At 35.4% G+C, this 18,160-nt stretch overlaps 2 protein-coding genes across 4 annotated transcripts; both read left to right on the forward strand.

The window, feature by feature from the left end:
* The first annotated feature begins 1,472 nt into the window (after positions 1-1,472).
* On the forward strand, positions 1,473-2,466 carry LOC128871770 (40S ribosomal protein S27). The gene is made up of 3 exons (XM_054113824.1): positions 1,473-1,579; positions 2,066-2,285; positions 2,359-2,466. The coding sequence occupies exons 1-3, from the start codon at positions 1,574-1,576 to the stop codon at positions 2,385-2,387; spliced, it is 255 nt and encodes an 84-aa protein (XP_053969799.1). The 5' UTR covers positions 1,473-1,573; the 3' UTR covers positions 2,388-2,466.
* Positions 2,467-3,853: 1,387 nt separating this feature from the next.
* On the forward strand, positions 3,854-13,551 carry LOC128871769 (protein bag-of-marbles). Of its 3 annotated transcripts, none has more exons than XM_054113823.1 (4): positions 3,854-5,353; positions 11,719-12,487; positions 12,549-12,931; positions 12,990-13,551. In XM_054113823.1, exons 2-4 carry the CDS (start codon positions 11,736-11,738, stop codon positions 13,355-13,357), a joined length of 1,503 nt encoding a protein of 500 aa, XP_053969798.1. In that variant the 5' UTR covers positions 3,854-5,353; positions 11,719-11,735; the 3' UTR covers positions 13,358-13,551. The 3 variants fall into 3 exon arrangements, with proteins under 3 accessions (XP_053969798.1, XP_053969796.1, XP_053969797.1); XM_054113821.1 differs by lacking the exon at positions 3,854-5,353 and adding an exon at positions 9,739-11,636; XM_054113822.1 differs by lacking the exon at positions 3,854-5,353 and having other exon boundaries at positions 9,739-12,487.
* The last annotated feature ends 4,609 nt before the right edge of the window (positions 13,552-18,160 follow it).

The raw sequence follows: 18,160 nt of genomic DNA on the forward strand, positions 1-18,160 counted from the left end.
AAGTGCGTTCATTCATAAAACGAGCGAACTACGTCTCCTTTACATCCATTAGCCACCCACATGCCAACTTTTCCCAACGACGACCAAACTTCCAAATCTTCAAATATGTGGAAAATACCCTGTAAGATAGCTAAGTATAAATTAAGAACAATTCACTGTTCACTGTGTACAGTGGTCACACAGATTACCTGCAAAATTGACAATCAGCTGCCAATACTGTTGTGAAAGGTTTTTCTTCATAGAAATTATTTTGGTGGAATATTTCGGTGTTTTTGGTTTCTTTAATTATTATTAAGGATGTGAAGAAAATACAACGAAAAGGAATAGCTAGCTTAATTGCGCAATTAATTGACTGCTAAGATCTACTTTTTCGCGCTTAACTCAAAATCCGTAATTAAAAAGCGCGATTTCCCATAGAAAATTTCTCTCCCAAAATCTGAGATTATAAAATAATCCTAGATAATAACGATACTTTTTGACATACAACCCTGTGTTTTCCGTGTTATCGATAATTATTATTACGAATTTAAGGAGAAACATCAAAATAAAAACTAAATGAAATGGATTCCGGCAAAGAAAACAGGTCTGTAAATATAATTCTAATAAAAGTTTTGTTAAATATTATTAATTAGGGATTCATTTTACAGAAAAAATCGTGTGTCCATAAACGTTTTGTCCTCTTATTACTTATTATAAAATGAATATTAAATATCCCATGCGCATTGCTGCCATAATTTATTGCAACCTCAGTAAACGTCGCATACGGATTTCCTCCAACTGTTTATTATTAGCAGCCAATTAATTGCACAATTAAACTAGCTATTCCTTCTCCTTGTATTTACTTCATATTGTTAATAATAATTAAGGAAACCAAAAGTATCGAAATATTCCCCCAAAATAATTTCTATGAAGAGAAACCTCTCAAAACAGTATTGACAGCTAATTGTAAATTTTGCAGGTGGATTTATAGGTGATGAAAGCATATGTGAACGTATTATAATAATAAACAGTTGGAACATTCATAATAATAATTATCGATAACACAGAAAACACAGGGTTGTATGTCGAAAAGTATCGTTATTATCTAGAATTATTTTATAATCTCAGATTTTGGGAGAGAAATTTTGTATGAGAAATTGCGTTTTTAAATTAAGGATTTTGAGTTAAGTGCGAAAAAGTAGATTATCTACTTATATGTGAACGTATTATTAAGCACGAAGAAATTGATCATGTACTTATATGTGAACGTATTATTAGATACTCAATTCGCCTTGATTCCTACCTATTTTAAATTCGAGCTTGCCACCTAGCATAGATATTGAAGAACGATCTTTATAAGTATATTTTAATTTTCTTCTCGAATAATATATTTAGAATAATTTGAATGTTTCTAAATAAAAAATTAGTATAGGCCCAATTTCATCGAACATAAAATATAGTTCACTCTCTGAAAACTCATAAAAAGTGCCTAATATTGGCAACATTTAATAGTATATTCAGTATATACAACCACAGCTAACTTCAAGCATACTTTTCCCACATCCTTTTCCGTGTTAGCTGTGAGAGAAGAAACATGCCGGTGGGTGTCAAAATCTGTGGAAATTTACCAAATAACGGCAGATAATTGCAAGGCGATATGAAATTCTGTTTTAGAACAAAATCCTACAATTATCAGCATGAGAAAATGTGACATTTGGCTTGATTGTGTTCGCGAAGCGAATTTGGTGTGCTTGAGAAAAATTAATGGTCGTTTGACGGTGAATGAGTGTTTGTGTGTCCTTTTCGCATGGACATGCTGTGTGGTAGTGATAAAACAGCGACTCGTAGAAGATATGTAAAATGTGCCAATAATTTTAATAGCGCAACTTGTCTGCTAATGAAGGGGTAAAAACATGCAGTGATACCTTAGAGTGCAGCTTGATTCATAAACATAACATAACCTAAAAATGCTTTATACTAATTTGGTCATGTTGTTGGGGGGGGAAGGGGGAGGAAGAAAAATTCTGCTCAATGTGAATAGCTTGCAAGTCAGTTATGATAATTTTTTGTTTGCTTTTAATTACAGCTAGCCAAAGATTTACTGCACCCTTTGCCCGCTGAAGAGAAGCGTAAGCATAAGCTCAAACGCCTGGTGCAACATCCCAACTCTTACTTCATGGACGTCAAGTGTCCCGGCTGCTACAGAATTACTACAGTTTTCAGTCATGCACAAGGCGTCGTCGTTTGCGCGGGATGTGCAACAATCCTGTGCCAACCCACAGGTGGACGTGCAAAACTGACTGAGGGTAAGTTGGGGGGGGAATAATTTTTTTTTTTTTTTTAAATTTCCTAACATGAAGTTTTTTATTCTTATTATAGGTTGCTCTTTCAGAAGGAAGCCTCAGTAGATTTAACAGATGTCAGCGCTATTATTAACTTTTTTAATAAACCAAGAATAAAACGTTTCACCCTAACAAGAGCATTCAACTTCTTTCTTTGAATTAAAAATGTATTCCAACTGCGTGGGAAAAGTGATGCTCCAAAAAATAATGTGCGAAGTTTAAATACTTCTAATTATAGAAGTGATTTGTTTGTAAAAAGGAAATAAGTTAGAAAAGGCAAAGCGAACTTAAAATTCGTATCTAGTGTTTGATATTAAATACATGCATGTCTTTTGCCTATATATACGGAGGCTTTTAAATTACCGCTGATTGTGAATGTGTAGATTCTTCAAGAAAAAGTGTAAAGTGCTTGGATCTAGAACATTTATGGTTCTAATTTGGCATGTGGAATGACGTATTGCAAACTTAAGGCTTTATTCCCGATATTGTGTACATCAATACAATAATCCCCGGTGTCTTAAGGGGGGATTCCCATTTCAAACGCCAAAAAATACGGCTTTTTAAGAATTTTTATTGGGAAAACTCTCAGTTGAATCTTTTGGAAAATTTAAAGCCATATTTATTATGCATTATATAAAATCAACTTCAATTTTTGGTAGATTTTCTGGAAAATTGTGGTTTTGACAACGCTCGAGGTGAAATTTCTATGAAAATTCCTGGTCGCTGGCCGCCACGATAACTCAGCTCCAGGTTGTCTGAAAGGATAAATTCAAATGGCATTTTACTCCTTATGAATATAGTTTCAGTATGAGCTATTGAAATTTTTTTTTTTTCGAAAATTAATATAACTGCGATGGTTGAAAGACAAAGTTTGTTTTTTTGCACATTTCCTCGGATTTTTATTTTATTTTTTATTTATAAAAAAAAAGTCATGCATTTTCCGTAGTTTATGATAGAGACAGATATTACGAGATTGGTTTCAAATTTGACAGTAATCGGCCGAATAGTTCCCGAAATATGGCGGACGTATAGAAAAATGCTGTTTTGAGAAAAACGCATTCAAATATTTATGTGAAAAAAGGTATATATTTAAGACTCGCAACATTTTCGTGTTAATCAGCTATTCTAGGACCATATAGTACTCCCTCTTCCTCTTCAAAAAATTGATTTTGTACCATTTGCTGACCCCGACGTAAAATTCGAGCTTAACGAAATTTGTCATGAAATTTTGCACAGAGTTCTTTGAAAGTATAATATATAAGAATCGGTAAAATAAATCGATTTTTTAAGCCGGGGAATGGGAATCCCCCCTTAGATACATAAGACGTAAAGGCCGACTTCTTAAACGTCAGTTGCACTCTATAAGTATAAAGTCAAATGTTCCTAAACAAAAAAACGTTGATGATACGTAGTTTGGCATAAGTAAACTGCCTGCGTCCATATTTTGGGTATGTTTAATTCCAGGGAATTAAACAAGTCTAAAATAGGTCCCGGTAAACCAATGAAAAAATAAAAATTGCAAAAACAAAACTTTTCTATACAAAAATAATATTGTTAGTGTCGATGATGGGTGTGTTCGCTTATCAACATTTTACTGTGACGCATGACGTCGGCATTGTTGCAAATCTGTATTATCATTGTTTGGCGTTCAATTCCTGCAAGACGACTTCGCAACTCTTGCTCTTACATGTCGTCTCTTCCCAGTTTCCGACTCACGTTTTTGGATAGGCCTGTTGTTGTTGTAGCATCATAAAGTGACAATCCTTGGCCGGATTGCCATAGTATAAAACTGGGCCTTAAACAAGTTATAACTTGTAACAGTTCATTAAGCCCTGCAAGAGAGGTGTGGTCACTGTTCGTTATTGTTTATCTGTTTAGAAGGAGGGGGTGTTAGGTGAGTGGATTTAAGAGGGCAAATGAATAGGTGGTAGTGTTGGTCGGGGTTTCTTCACATGCCGGACATATAGAATATATCGGGATCGATTTTGGATAAAGGGGAGTTTAACCTGCTACAATATCTGGGAAGCCATTGAGTCAAAGTTATACGGGTCTCACGGCAAAGCTGAAGATCCTCGTCTGCGATGGGTAGTGGTTGGACTGTGATGGTAGCATTGGGATATTGGGAGTTTAAGATGGTGGAAAGAGACTTCTGATGAATGTTGTTTAGTGTCTGCCTGTACACTGTCCGATCCAGTAGTAGTTGTGTTTGGTCCTGGATTTCGTAAGTATAGTCAAAGATATGCCTCCTGGCTCGACTGGAAGGTGGTTCAACCTTCTGCAAGTGCATGTAGGGGTGATTCCTACAGTAACACCTCAGCATTGAAGCTTTTTGTCGCATCTTTGATATGTAGTCGCTTTACATATCATGTGAATTAGTTTTGATTTGAACATTTTTAATAAGATCAGTGTGCCTTATGATCTGTCTATAGTCGTTCCCATGACAGTCAGTTCTACGTTACCGGAACGACCCGGATTTATATCCGGCCAAGGACCGTAACTTCAGCAGCATTCCCCATATATGTATGTATGGGGAATGTTTATGCTGCTACAACAACAACAACATCTGTCTATAGTTTTCTCTGATAGCATATTTTCAAAAGTCTCAACGCTTTCGTCTTCTTTTAGGTATTTCTTAGCTCAATCTTTATTGTAGCTGCGTCGATAATACTTCAGTACTCTTCCAATTATTTCGATTAATTATTATTGTAACTATTAATTGTGTTTGTTTTCGTCGTAATAACGCCTCATATATTCTGCTCAGCCCTGGGGTTGTAACATTTTCGTACCCGTAACCAGGTTTTCTTCTTAAACTGCTGCCCACTACAAAAGTGAGGGTGAACGTTAATAATAGCTATGCCATTCTCCGTTGAGATCTCGAGTGAACTGGTGTGCTAAATTTCTTAGTAAATTTCTTTAAGGAATCATTTGTGCATCTTGCTTATCTTTATATAAAAACAAAAAAAACTTTAGCTACGTGCTTTTTTATAATCAGCCTCTAAGGAGAAGAAAATTGTCACAAATTCATAAGATTGGTAAGTTGTGTTTTAGCGTCGGTGTGAACTGTTCAAAACCCAAAAAATTTTTAAATATTAAAAATATAGATTTCATTGAGGGTGTGGGAATCTCCCTATACAAAGTGTTCTTCTTAAATGTCAGGGCAGCCAACAACTTCACAAAAAACGAAAACATAAAAGCAATGAAGTTCATCCCTTCATCCCGAGATCTGCCATTGAAACATGTGGAGTGATCAGAGGAAGTGCATTGTACCTTTTAGAAGATGAAATACGTAAAAATATCAAATCTGAGATAAAAGAACTCTCAGTGTATCGTTTTCAGCGCAGATCAGCGGACGGAACCAATTTTACCCCAACAACAACGGTCAAAATTAGCTTCGGTGGAGGAACAATCCCCAAAAACGTTTTCTTAGAATATTCTAGATTTGGTGCAAGCCATTTTTCCCCTGTACGTCAGTGTCACAATTGCGGCAGACTGGGCCACACACTAAAAGGATGCCGCTCAGGCAAGAGAATGCATCCTTTGTGGTGAGGTTTCTCATGGCTCAAACAATAAAGCCAAATGCAATGTCTGGAGAAAAGAAAGGAGGTTTTAAAAATATACTTTTCGTCCGCAAACCAATTTAGCCTCCTTCAGGATGAAGAAGTGGACTTCGCTCTGCTCTCTCTTGAAAGCGACACCGCTATTGACAGTGACATTGTTGTCAACAAAAAGCTCACAAAGCGTAGCTTTAGTAACATAGTAAAAAAACCAACATATTCCCAAGGAACCAATTTAACCGAAAGCTAAGTATTCTGGGGCCATACCCAAGGCCACCAGCACACCCTGCTCCGAAAGAAAAGGATACGTGGTCAGCGCTCAGCTGGAGAAAGTTCTGAGGTGCTGAAACTGGCTAGGGCTGCCTTTGTTAAATTGCAGGACGGGGACGCTCCACAGCAACTGGCTTCTCTAGACAAAATAAAGGGCAAAATCCTCATCGGTAGTGACATTGCTCTAGTGAGTCAAAGAAAATTGACTTCTTTAATGGGGTGATACAATGGACACAGGAAAGGGCAAAAAGCTAGGTAGTTTCATTCTCGGTTCAAATTTTGTATGCCTAAATGATGGCAACATTACTTTTAAAAAAGACCTGAAGAGTACAAATGGATCGGTGTTAGACCTCATCCTTGTTAGCCTTGATAAAAATTGTGCTTGGAGAGTCCTTCCCTTTCCTCTCGGAGGAAGCCACCATCTCCCAATCGTTTTGGATATTGAAACGGTTGCGAAAAAACAAGTTAAATTTATCGCCAAAAAGAAACTCCTTCATGCCTTACAAGATGCGAACTTCGACCCCTGCTTTGAAGATATTGAGAAGGTTTTCAAAGAGGAGGTGAAGGCTGCCAACTTCTTCTAAATCATATCGGTTAATGGTAGCGTCTTTCAAAAAACGTAAACAACACCCAACGCCGGAAAATCTTGATGTTGCTCTGCAACGCAGGGAACAATGCAAATCCGATTTAAAAAAAGCAAAAAAAGAAAACTTTGACAATAAAATTGATGAGATTAATCACAACTCAAACGCCACTGAAGCTTGGCGCTTTGTTAAATGTCTGAAGGGGGTAAATAAGTCATCTTCCGATTATAGTTGGAACGATGACAAAAATAGGGACTACTTAGCCTTTCTAAAAAGTCAAGTCTCCTCTTATGTTGGCTTGGGCGCCCTCCAACCTTCGCTTCAGATGGTGATGGTGGCTGTCCTTGACCGGAGGAAAAAAAGATCAGTGGATGCAAGGAAATAAAAGAGTCATGGAGGGAGATCAAGATTGTATCGATACCAAAAAAAAAAAAAAAAAAAAAAAAGATATGTCTGAGTACAGAAATTTTAGACCGATTTCGCTTATTTCGGAGTTCATCAAAGGGGGTTGCATGATCAAAGGACGGCTGACGAAATTTCTTGAACGGGCGGGGACCCTCCTCAAGAGAACCTTTGCCTACCGTAACAATAAGTCGGCAGTCATGTGCGTCAACGAATTGTTACACGTAGTAGCCATCCTAAAGAAAAATAACCAAAAAGTTTTACTATTTGTAGTCGACATTGAAAATGCTTACAACTGCGCAAAAATAAGTACGCTTCAGGAGATCCTTCACGAGGCTGGTGTCAATGAACACTACACATCCTGGATCTGCGACTTTCTGTCGAAACGGGTTCTGAAACTGGGTGGATGAGTCACCGCAGGGAAGCTGTTTGTCTGTTCAATGCTTACACTCAATGTTTGCACTTAATACAAGATGATAAAACCTCAGTGTTCTAATTTGCTGATGATTTTGTTTTTATCTCTCATGATAAAGATTTTGAGATCGCAGAAGCCAATTTGCGCCACAAAATAAGGAGGTTTGCAGATACTGCAAACGAACTGAACTTATCCCTCAATATTGATAAATGCAAAGTAATGTATATTGCTCAAGGAAACAGAAAGACGGTGAACATTGAACATGGCAACTGTGCAGTACCACAAGTAAACAAGTTGAAGTTCTTGGAGAAGGTCATAAATAACTCGTTAGCTGTGAGCGACCACTACTCTGAGGTGGTCGGTAAATCTCTCAGTAACTCAAACCTTTTTAAATTGTTGACCACGGTCAGGGCAGGGCTCCACCCGGAAGCTGCACTAAAATTCTACAGAAGCTTTGTCAGATCTAAACTAGAATATTGCAGAACCAGCACGGCTGAGGCCAATAAAACCACTGTAAAAAAGTCACAACATTCCAGAACACATTCCTGCGCAGGTGTCTTGGAGTTCCTCCCTCAACCCCTGTGCCCCTTCTTTATGCAGTGGCACATGAACTCCCGCCCGAGGAAAGATCATGATGGTTGACAGCGAAAGAAATTCTAAAGCTTAAGCAAACGAACGAAGAGTTATTCAGTTCAATTGAGAGTATTCCGGGCCTTAAAACAAGTTATAACTTTGTCTTTCAAAAATTCTCAGATGCTTTCTTAAATACCAAATGCCCCGACCCCATCGCCAGACATAAAGATTTAAAAATTGATCTAAAAACGCTCCCTAACGTCAAAAATTAGTTGTCCACGCCTGAAATGAAAGCTACATATATTTGCTCAAAAGATAAATTGGTATGAAACGAATGGTTTTAGCATATTGGCAAACGATGCTTCTGTAGGCCATGAAGCTGTCGGCTGTGCTATTTTTTATGTGCTTAGAGAGGCAGAACACAAATTCCGAATAGAGCTTGCAACTTCGTCTACCTTCGGGGAACTCTGGGCTATCCTGAAGGCTACTGACATAGCTCATGGGCACAATGAAGAAAGCCTTGCAATCTTTTCTGATAGTCTAACCGCTTGCAAAATCTTAGCAAAAGACAACTCAAACAACTATTGCGCTGCCCTACTAAATCCCAGAATCCTAGATTACAAGCTTTAAAACGTTCACATTATTTGGACGCCGGGCCACTCTGGTATAAAAATAAATGAAAAAGCTCTATTGCAAAAGAGGCCGTCGATACAGGGCTGCCACTAGTAGTAAATTTCACGGTGGATGAAGCACTCAGAAATATCAAAATGAACATCTACAGAGAGTGGTTTCACAGGTTTAATGAGTTTCCTCAAAATAATCCCAACCTTTTTGACAAACTGACTGACAAAATTCCATCTAAACCATGGTTTAAAAGTCTCAAAATTGACGTTCCAGACGTCAAACTGTGCAATAGTATCAGTAGGGCACACCTATGATAATGAGTACTTACACAAAATTAAAGTTGTAAACACACCACTCTGCAGGATGCTAGCATCACATTTTAAAGTGAAATTTTCTACACACCAGTAATCTCAACTCCCTACGTAGAAAACCCTAGCGATTTGTGGAAGTCAAGGCGAATTTATTACAGGTGACAGCAAACACATATAAGTAAAACCCTACATGTATTTGTTGTTGCGTTTGGTGCAAGCATCACGTCAAAATCAGTAAGCAAATGTAAACATACGAATGTAAACATACCAATACATACAAACAAAGCATATCATTTTGACGTAAGCCATACCTACGGCGAAAAATTCAGCTGGGTAAATGCTGTCACCTTAATAAATCCACCTTGGTGGAAGTTATGCCCGCCAACTTCGTCAAAGCCAAAAAAAAAAAAAAAAAATAGTTATGCGAAAACTTTGATTACTGTAAAAAATGGAAGAAAATAATTATTAGAACATTAAAAGAAATCCGAGTCAAGGTTTAAAAATGCTTGATTATTTTCTACATAAATGATTTTATTACTTATATGACTTTAAAAACAGCGACAGTACCAACGTTCGTAATACCAGAGAACGTTATATACTATCCCTCGAAATATCAAAAAAAGAGGTTGGAATGGTTGGAAAGAGATGAAATGGTTGCAATTTTTAAAACAAAATTTTAATTTTATTTGTTTGATAGATATTTTGTATGGATATAGAAGAGGAAACATGAAATGACGAAACATTTATCAAATTCATGAAAGATATGTTCAATTTCGATTGTGCATCAGACGTTAATAAGTCAACAACACTAAGAGGCACCATCATCGATTTGACTTTTCGAGACACATTGCACTCGAAACACTCCCTTTCATTTCCTACTTTTACTATCATCGTCCTATTCTCAACAGAGAAATGGTTCATTACCATGCACACATGAAGAAGGCATATGCAAATACAAATATGTGAATTTATATATTATATATATGTACATATATACGCTCACTTAAGTAGGAGAGGGCAAGATGTCGAACGTTGCCGTTCGTTTGCTTTGTTTGCTTTGCCGTTCGTTCCGCGCTTTCGCTTGCAGTTCATTCAAGGTAACGGCAATGAGCAAGGTAACGACAAATGAGCAAGGTAACGACACATTTTTTCGTGCGTGCAGCCGGCTAAATCGAATTATAAGACGTTATCACGTCAATAAATGAAAAAATCATCAAATTTGCCACACACACTCAACCAATTGCAAGAAAAACAAAAATTTGTGTCAACTTTCAATCTGTTGCAAACCTCTCTACACACACACGGATATGTTCTAATTGCAACCGATTGTTATGATTTGCTGCGTGTTTGTGGTCCGCTTGAGGTCGAAAATAAAGAAAATACACAAATTCTTAAGTTTCTTAAGTTAAGTTATATTTTAAGGTTAAAATAGAGGTGCCATACCATAACGCTATTACCTTAAATGTGGTCTTAACCATAACGAAACAAAGTAGGAATAGCCTTACCACCCTGAGTGAAAACCATAAAGTAACCTTAATCTGGGTCCCGGGACATCAGAACATTGAAGGTAATGAAAAAGCAGATGAACTGGCATGAATAACGCTCTTGCAGAATCGGTATTCACACCATTAGGTGCAGTCAAGAACACAATTTCTACGAATCGCGGATTGTAGATGGGGAAACCGAAATGCCAAAATTAGCAGAACGTTATCTAACGAACTGGACGCCTGTACACTAACGGCAGTCATAACTAGCTTTAGGTCTATCGGAGAACAAGCAGACAAAATGGGCATCCCTCATAGTACATACTGTCATAGTTGTAAACAACCGGAGAAAAATGAAACCATTTTCCATTTCCTCTGTGAATGTCCTGCCCTGTGGAAGGGCAGAATGTTAACCCTGTGCAAACCGCTGTTCGAGAGTCTCAAACAATTGCCTGGCTTAGACGTCGCCAACCTAATAAGGTTCTTAAACCGCACAGACTGGATATAGTTTTGCTGTAAATAACTGTTAACCAAGTTGGTAACGAGGATGTGGCAACAAAATGGTGCGGAAGTGCTAGATGGATTCTGGATGAATCACCACTCTAATTAACCAACCAACCAATATTTTTAAAAAAGTTTCCCCAGTGTTCTATAGAGGTGAAAAGTTTTGTTAAAGTTTAGATGCGGCTTTTTCTACGGTAGGGTTGAGAAATCCACACTTTTTTGTAGTCCGTCCATTTAAAATCATTTGTATAATTTACTGTCTTCGAATGCAAATATTAGTAAACACGTGTGACTGTATTCAATGCCCTTTCAATATAATTTCGTGTAAGTGCCAAGCTAGGTCGGACAAGTGGTAGCACTCTTCAAGTAATTTTAAGTGGCAGCATTGCTACCTAACCAACTAAGTCGTTTCCTGTCTAGTTTCTGCAAAATCAAATTTGTTCAGAATTTCTGTTCTGAGCTGGTCGTCGATAATTCTATTCTTAGTACAGTCGAATGTAAGTAGAAACTAATCAGTATAATTGTTCAGACTGTAAACCAGTAACCAAACAAAAAGAAGAAGTTCTCAAAGAGATAGCACTTTTAATAAAAAAGGTATGCAATTTAGTGGCAATTGCCAAGGAGCGAAAAATTTAAAATGTAACGTTTTTTCATATACTCTCACCTTAAATTTTAGCTCCTCACCACACTAAAATGTCGTCAAACCCTCAACCAAGTTGTGAAAAAGCCAGTCAATTACTTAATTTTAATATGGAAAGCATTTCTCATGAGTTAAGTTCATTACTAATTGGTGGCGAATTGGATGGACTTAGTGCAATTGGATCTGTTCCAACAACTTCAAGGGGGGTTCATTCTACTCTTAGTATAAAGGAAGCAGAGATACTGCAATTATATCGTCAATATTACTACCAGCTACAGCTGCAACACCAGCAGCAACATCAACAGAGTATGGTGCAAAAACAACATTTTAATACTATGTCCACTTCATATGCCGTTGGACCTACTCCAAGTGCAATCACCACGTCGAATCTAAAACCTGCAATGACACACGGCATGCATTTTAATATAAATAACTACGGTTGTGCAGCACAACAAACAAAGCAAATGCCTTATGATCCCCTTTCAAGTCCGTTTAGTGGAGCTAATAGCGAACCTCCCAAACTTTCTGCATCGCCAAAATTTGAGTTTCACTTCCTACGTTGCCAGTCTTCGAACAAACTGCTTCCCGATACGAATAGTGTGCCACTTATTTCCAGTTGTGCGCGTAGTGGATGTGAAACAGAACAATTTTATGGATTTGGAAGACGTAATAACAGTGGTGGTAGCAGCACTAGTGGCAATGGGCAACGCCGATTTATGAAGCACGGCGAGGTTGCAAAGGAAGAAGTAATTAATTATGAAAATGTTGTGATTGATTTGTCTGTGCTTGGTTTATCGTCGGATTAGTAAGCAATATGTGTGTTTTTTGCCTTTAATTTTTAATCACTTATAAATATTACTTTATAGCAAAGAACATAATCCCGTACTGCGATTGTTTGGTCTCTTTCGTAAAATGCATTACTATTTAAATGATGTTTTACCCGCTCTTGGTAGAGTGGAAAATGAACTACTTAATGTGGATAGCCCGCAAACAAACAAAGAGACTAAGTGTTCCATGCCTTGTACCATGAATGTGCAATATCAAGTTAGACAAGCGGCACGCAAATGCACAATTTTCTTATGTGACATGCAACGCGTTTTGAACGCAAATAAAATACACAGCCTTGAATTGTATTTAGAATGTGAACAATCTTTGAATATTTTGAAAAAATTGTTGACACAATTTGAAGCATTCAAACGTGTTGAGATGGAGCATAAGCGCGGACAGTTTATTACCGAAGATGCCCGAGGTATTAATCGTCCAATATGTGTTTCTTGCTGATGCATATATGTTCTCTTCCATTACAGTTCAGACACAGCGATTGGAAGGGCTCGTAGAGCAGTTAAGCGATCAGATACGCGAAACGCACATCTATGTGCATGCTTTCAATTGGGCTGTAGAACGTTCTAGGCGCTCAATGGTATATAATTTGGTGAAAGAAGAGCAAGCGAGTATCTCAAATAACAATAAATGGCTGACACCAACAGTCTCCATGTCACAAACTAGTTCTGAGAATATCGCAACTGAAACAAAAGGCGTTACTACTAAAAGCGGCATTGCTGGGCAGTCTTTGCCTTATGATGGAATATATGGTTATGGTATGGGCGTTGTAACTGTTGTTGATAATGACTCCGATATTGATCGACAATCGACACGCTACATTGGATACAAGTAAAAATGGGACGATGCTATAAGAAACGTGATTTTTTTTTTTTTAAACAGGATATTACTAAATAAATATATTTGCCCTGTGTGCGTTAGGATTGTATATAAACTTTGAAAAATTGTATTTAATTTTAAAATTTAAATTTGTTTTAAACTTTCTTAATATAGCATTTTTAGATTTATTTATGTTTTACTTCTGATTTCTAGTTTAAAAAAGATACTATACTAATTTTAATTATATTATATAATAATTTTAATGATATAATTTCTTTTGCAGCTTTTTGCAGTGTTTTGTTGTATTTTAGATTTAAAAGCTATTGTTTTTTATTAAAAAAAACATTTTTAGATAATTCCATATTATTTTTATCGATTTGATGTTTGCTTTTTAAACACATTTACATTTTTTAAAACGATTTAGTTACTACTTGTGATTAAAGAAAGTATTTTTTAAATTGATAGTGGCCTCATGAAAATTATTTTCACGTGCCGTAAAATTGTTATTTTCTATTTAATTTAAACACATTTTTTTAAGTAAATTTGTAAATTTGCGTCTGCTCTTGACTTTAAATTATTTGATTGATAAAATATTTCATCAACGGTTTTGTTTAATATACGATTATTCGAAATATTTTACTTTTGATTTAAAACAGTTTTTTAGAGTTGCCTACTACCTTACATTAGTTATCAGCAGTGATTATTCAAAATAATTTTAAAGTATATGCAGGCCAATGAAAAAATTGTCAAGTTTGAGTATAATGAAATAATTATTCCATATTCCATAATTATACTATATTCAAACCAAAATTAGTTTGTAAGTTAAATTGTAATAATGGTCTGCTATTTGTTTCTCATTAGTTGTACCAATTAGTTTTGTTTTCTATTTATAAACTGATTATTTACATTTTTTTAATTAGTACCTAAATCAATTTTAGTGATTATACATATTCTCATTATATTTTAGAATTTCTGTGGATATAAAATTCGTATAACTGCCTTATCTCACTTATCATTTAACGTTGATTTAAACTACACATTTTTGATATTATAAATAATTTTTGTTATATACATAATTGCCTACCCATGTCCACACGTAATTTAGCAATTTATTTAGAAAATATTTTGGGTCGCTGTTTGATTGTTTTAAAGTAAACTGCGAGATTTTACTCTTTCATTAACGAAATTCGCAATGTCAAGTGACTTCCTTCACTTGTAAACCAATTAATTTGTATGTTTTGATTGTACATATTGGGAAAATATTTGTTTTTTACCTGTCTGATGTAAACTTTATTAACATCATAATTATTACATTTTATTCATAACAATTTAAATTGTTTTTCCAACATTGAATTTTGCAGATGTAAGAAAGCCTTTTAGTTGATAAGGTACTAATTACATTTGTAACGAGTAGATTCCAACTAGCAATCTACTGTGAGATATATTAAATTTCTGAATTTTATTAAATATTTTATTTTTTGAAGACGTCTAATTTCCTACTCTTGCTTTATAAATGTTTTCATCCCATTCACATTCAGGAAATGGTATAGAGCACATTTAGTTTTTAAAATGCATTAAAGATAATTTCAGGTGAGCTTTCTTCCCAAAATTTTTAATTTTCTGAATTACTCACATCTCTTTTCAACCAAATCAGAAACGAAAATGTTTGTCAGTTTTAAATTTATTATAAATGTTACGTTACTACACCGTTCATTAAATTTAATTTTAGTTGAAAAATTTAGAATTTATGCACATTTGCACATTTTTATTTATTTATTGTTACAAGCCCCTTTAAAATAAATGAATTATTTGTTACTACCACATGTATTATATTCTGTTAAATATTGTTTTCAGCATTTCCAGGTTTGACGAACTTAATCGGGTAAGAAAAAGATGGTACATGGATAATTTTCAAATACTCAGTTGACCAAATTCTTAAAGCGCAATACATATAATTCTTCCAACGTTGGCCGAAGTAGCGCATATACTTTAGGCGAATATCGATTAACTCATTTTTGTTGATTGTTTTGCAAACCACTAATTGTGAAGCGTGTTTTGTCGGGATTCGGGGATCAATAAAAATTCTTTGCCATCCTTCTCCCATAACTTGGCATTAAGTGTGAAATTTTTAGATTTGCTGTAAGTAAATTAAATATAAAATATTTAAATACAGTCGAACCTCAATAAGTCGAACTTCGATATCTCGAATATTTGATATCTCGAATCAAATTGCTTGGCAATAGCGTTTAGAGTACGAATTGTGGGTAATTTTTACTTGATAACTCGAACTTCTATTACTCGAATATCTTGATAACTCGAACAGAATATTTGGCGCCAGCTTTGATAAGTCGAATTTCCGGGGGAATCCCCTTATTACGTGTTGCTTATTTTATAGTAAACAGGTATTTTATTAGTAGTTTTTACGCGAAAATAAACTCTGTTGACATGTCATCAAAACGTTGTTTAAAAACTTTATCTATTGATGAAAAATTTAAACTAATAAAGGAAGTAGAAATGGAAAAAAAGATGTAGCTGTAAAGTATGCTATTCCAGTGTCAACTATTTTAAAAAATAAACAAACGGTTATTAGTGCAATCGAAAATGGTGGTGCAAGTGGGAGTTCAAAGAGACTAAAAAAGCCAACATACGTAAATGTGGACAAAGCAGTTTTAGAATGGTTTAAATCGGCCAGAACACGGAATTTGCCTATATCCGGTGGATTACTTAAAGAAAAAGCATTGGAATTTAGTCAAAAATTAGAACAACCGAATTTCAAGGCAAGCACTGGTTGGCTCGATAATTGGAAACGAAGGTATGTACATTCATAAAATAAATGTGCAAGCTGGCACCTAAAGTTTTTTTTTTTCTAAGATCTGGTATATGTCATAAAAAGGTGTGTGGTGAGTGTAATGATGTAAGCAAAGATGACTGCATGAAATGGCAACGTGATGTTTTACCTCATTTATTAGAAGGTTATCAAGCACGGGACGTATTCAATGAGGGTGAGACGGGTTTATTCTTTAAATGTCTTCCAGATAACACCTTAACTTTAAAAAACCAGAAATGCCATGGAGGAAAGCACAGTAAAGAGAGAGTTACGTTGATGATTGCCGCAAACATGGATGGATCAGAAAAATTGAAATTACTCTTGATAGGTAAAAGTAATCAACGCCGCTGTTTTAGAGGTGTTAAATGGTTACCTCTCGACTATAAAGCAAATTCAAAGGCGTGGATGACGGGAGCCTTTTTTGAGAATGGCTTCTTAACTTAGACCAACAATTTGGAAAAGCCGGAAGAAATATTCTACTTTTTATTGACAACTGCCCAGCCCATCCTAAAGACATCCAACAGAGATTAAAGTTTCAAACTTGCATTTTTTCCCCCGAATATGACATCAAAATTACAACCACTCGATCAAGGTGTCATACAAAATTTAAAATGTCATTATCGTCGCAGAATTTTAAAAAATACTATAAAATGCTTTGAAGTAAACAAAAATCTTAGCATTACATTAATGGACTGTGTCGATAAAATAACTAATGCATGGAATATCGATGTTAAGCCTGAAACCATCTCTAATTGTTTTAGAAAAGCCGGCTTCGGTCAATATTCTGAATGGGTGGAAGAAGGTGGCATTCCTTTGGTTTTCATAAGCGAACGCATAAAAGAAAGGAGTAAGGAAGAAATTCAACTGCAGAATGAATATGAAGCTTGGCAAAATATCAGAGGTACCGAAGGTGTCACCTTTAATGACTTTATACATGTGGATGACGATATTGTTACTTCAGAGTTTCCCACAGATGAAGCTATTGTGGAGCTATTGGGATCTAAATTCGAATTTGAGCATGATAGCGAAAGTGATATAGAAGATGATTTGCAAGATGATATGCTGCAACCAGTTGCAACGAGCTAGTTGCAAATTCGTTCAAGATTTTGCGGTCATATTTAAAAACCAATGGACATACAACCGATTCTCTGTGCAATGGTTTAAATAATATTGAAGCTTTTTTTGAAGATCATAATAAAAAATCCTCTTGTCAATCCCAAATAACTGACTTTTTTACTTTAAACGAATGAAAGCTATACATCTATTCATACAATGTTCTTAATTATGTATATATAATTTTAGAATATACACATACAATAATATATAGCAACTATACATAATTTGAAACATGTACTGTTTTATCAATAAAATTGTTTGCTAGCCCTTGAGTTTTATGGATTGTTTTATTTTTCCATCAGGTTTTATTTTGTTTATGGATTTTTATGTATGTATGTACATATGTATATTATATTTGATAACTCGAAATCTTGATAGCTCGATTTTTTTTTGTGGCAAGTCATAGTTCGAGTTATCGAAGTTCGACTGTAATTCTATTAATTTTTATTTATTTAACAGCTTTATTGAACTGTCCGAATGCACTTCTAGCTATGTGAAATTGTAGAGGTTTCGAATATAAAGGATTTAGATCCATAACTCCTATACATTATTTACACACATATGTAGATGTAGAACGCAATATACGAATGCCGCCACTATATGCATTCATTTACTTACATATATGTATATAACATAAATAGTTACAGTTATGCTGAAAACAGTGAACGACGTAAACGCAGTCCCCTGTCAGCTGTTACGATCAAACTAATGAGAACCCCATGTAAATGAAAAATTCCTTCCTTCCGTATCGTAGTATCATAGATTTATTTCAGGATTTTTAAAAATTCCCGTAGAACCTTGTCAGCTGATTGCTCTCTCACCACACAGTTTTGCCAAACAGTACATTTCCAAATCATTTACAAAATAAACTTAGAA

Source organism: Anastrepha ludens, chromosome 2 (assembly GCF_028408465.1).
Source record: "Anastrepha ludens isolate Willacy chromosome 2, idAnaLude1.1, whole genome shotgun sequence".
In the NCBI taxonomy this organism is placed as follows: Eukaryota; Metazoa; Arthropoda; class Insecta; order Diptera; family Tephritidae; genus Anastrepha; species Anastrepha ludens.

What these genes read in the sequence shown, in the direction of transcription:
- LOC128871770 (XM_054113824.1), top strand. An exon ending in ACGTGCAAAACTGACTGAGG is followed by an intron (nt 2,286 to 2,358) that starts GTAAGTTGGGGG and finishes TTCTTATTATAG; the next exon opens with GTTGCTCTTTCAGAAGGAAG.
- LOC128871769 (XM_054113823.1), top strand. Translation starts at nt 11,736, where the DNA reads ATGTCGTCAAACCCTCAACCAAGTTGTGAAAAAGCCAGTCAATTACTT. An exon ending in CTTGGTTTATCGTCGGATTA is followed by an intron (nt 12,488 to 12,548) that starts GTAAGCAATATG and finishes ATTACTTTATAG; the next exon opens with CAAAGAACATAATCCCGTAC. An exon ending in TATTACCGAAGATGCCCGAG is followed by an intron (nt 12,932 to 12,989) that starts GTATTAATCGTC and finishes CTTCCATTACAG; the next exon opens with TTCAGACACAGCGATTGGAA.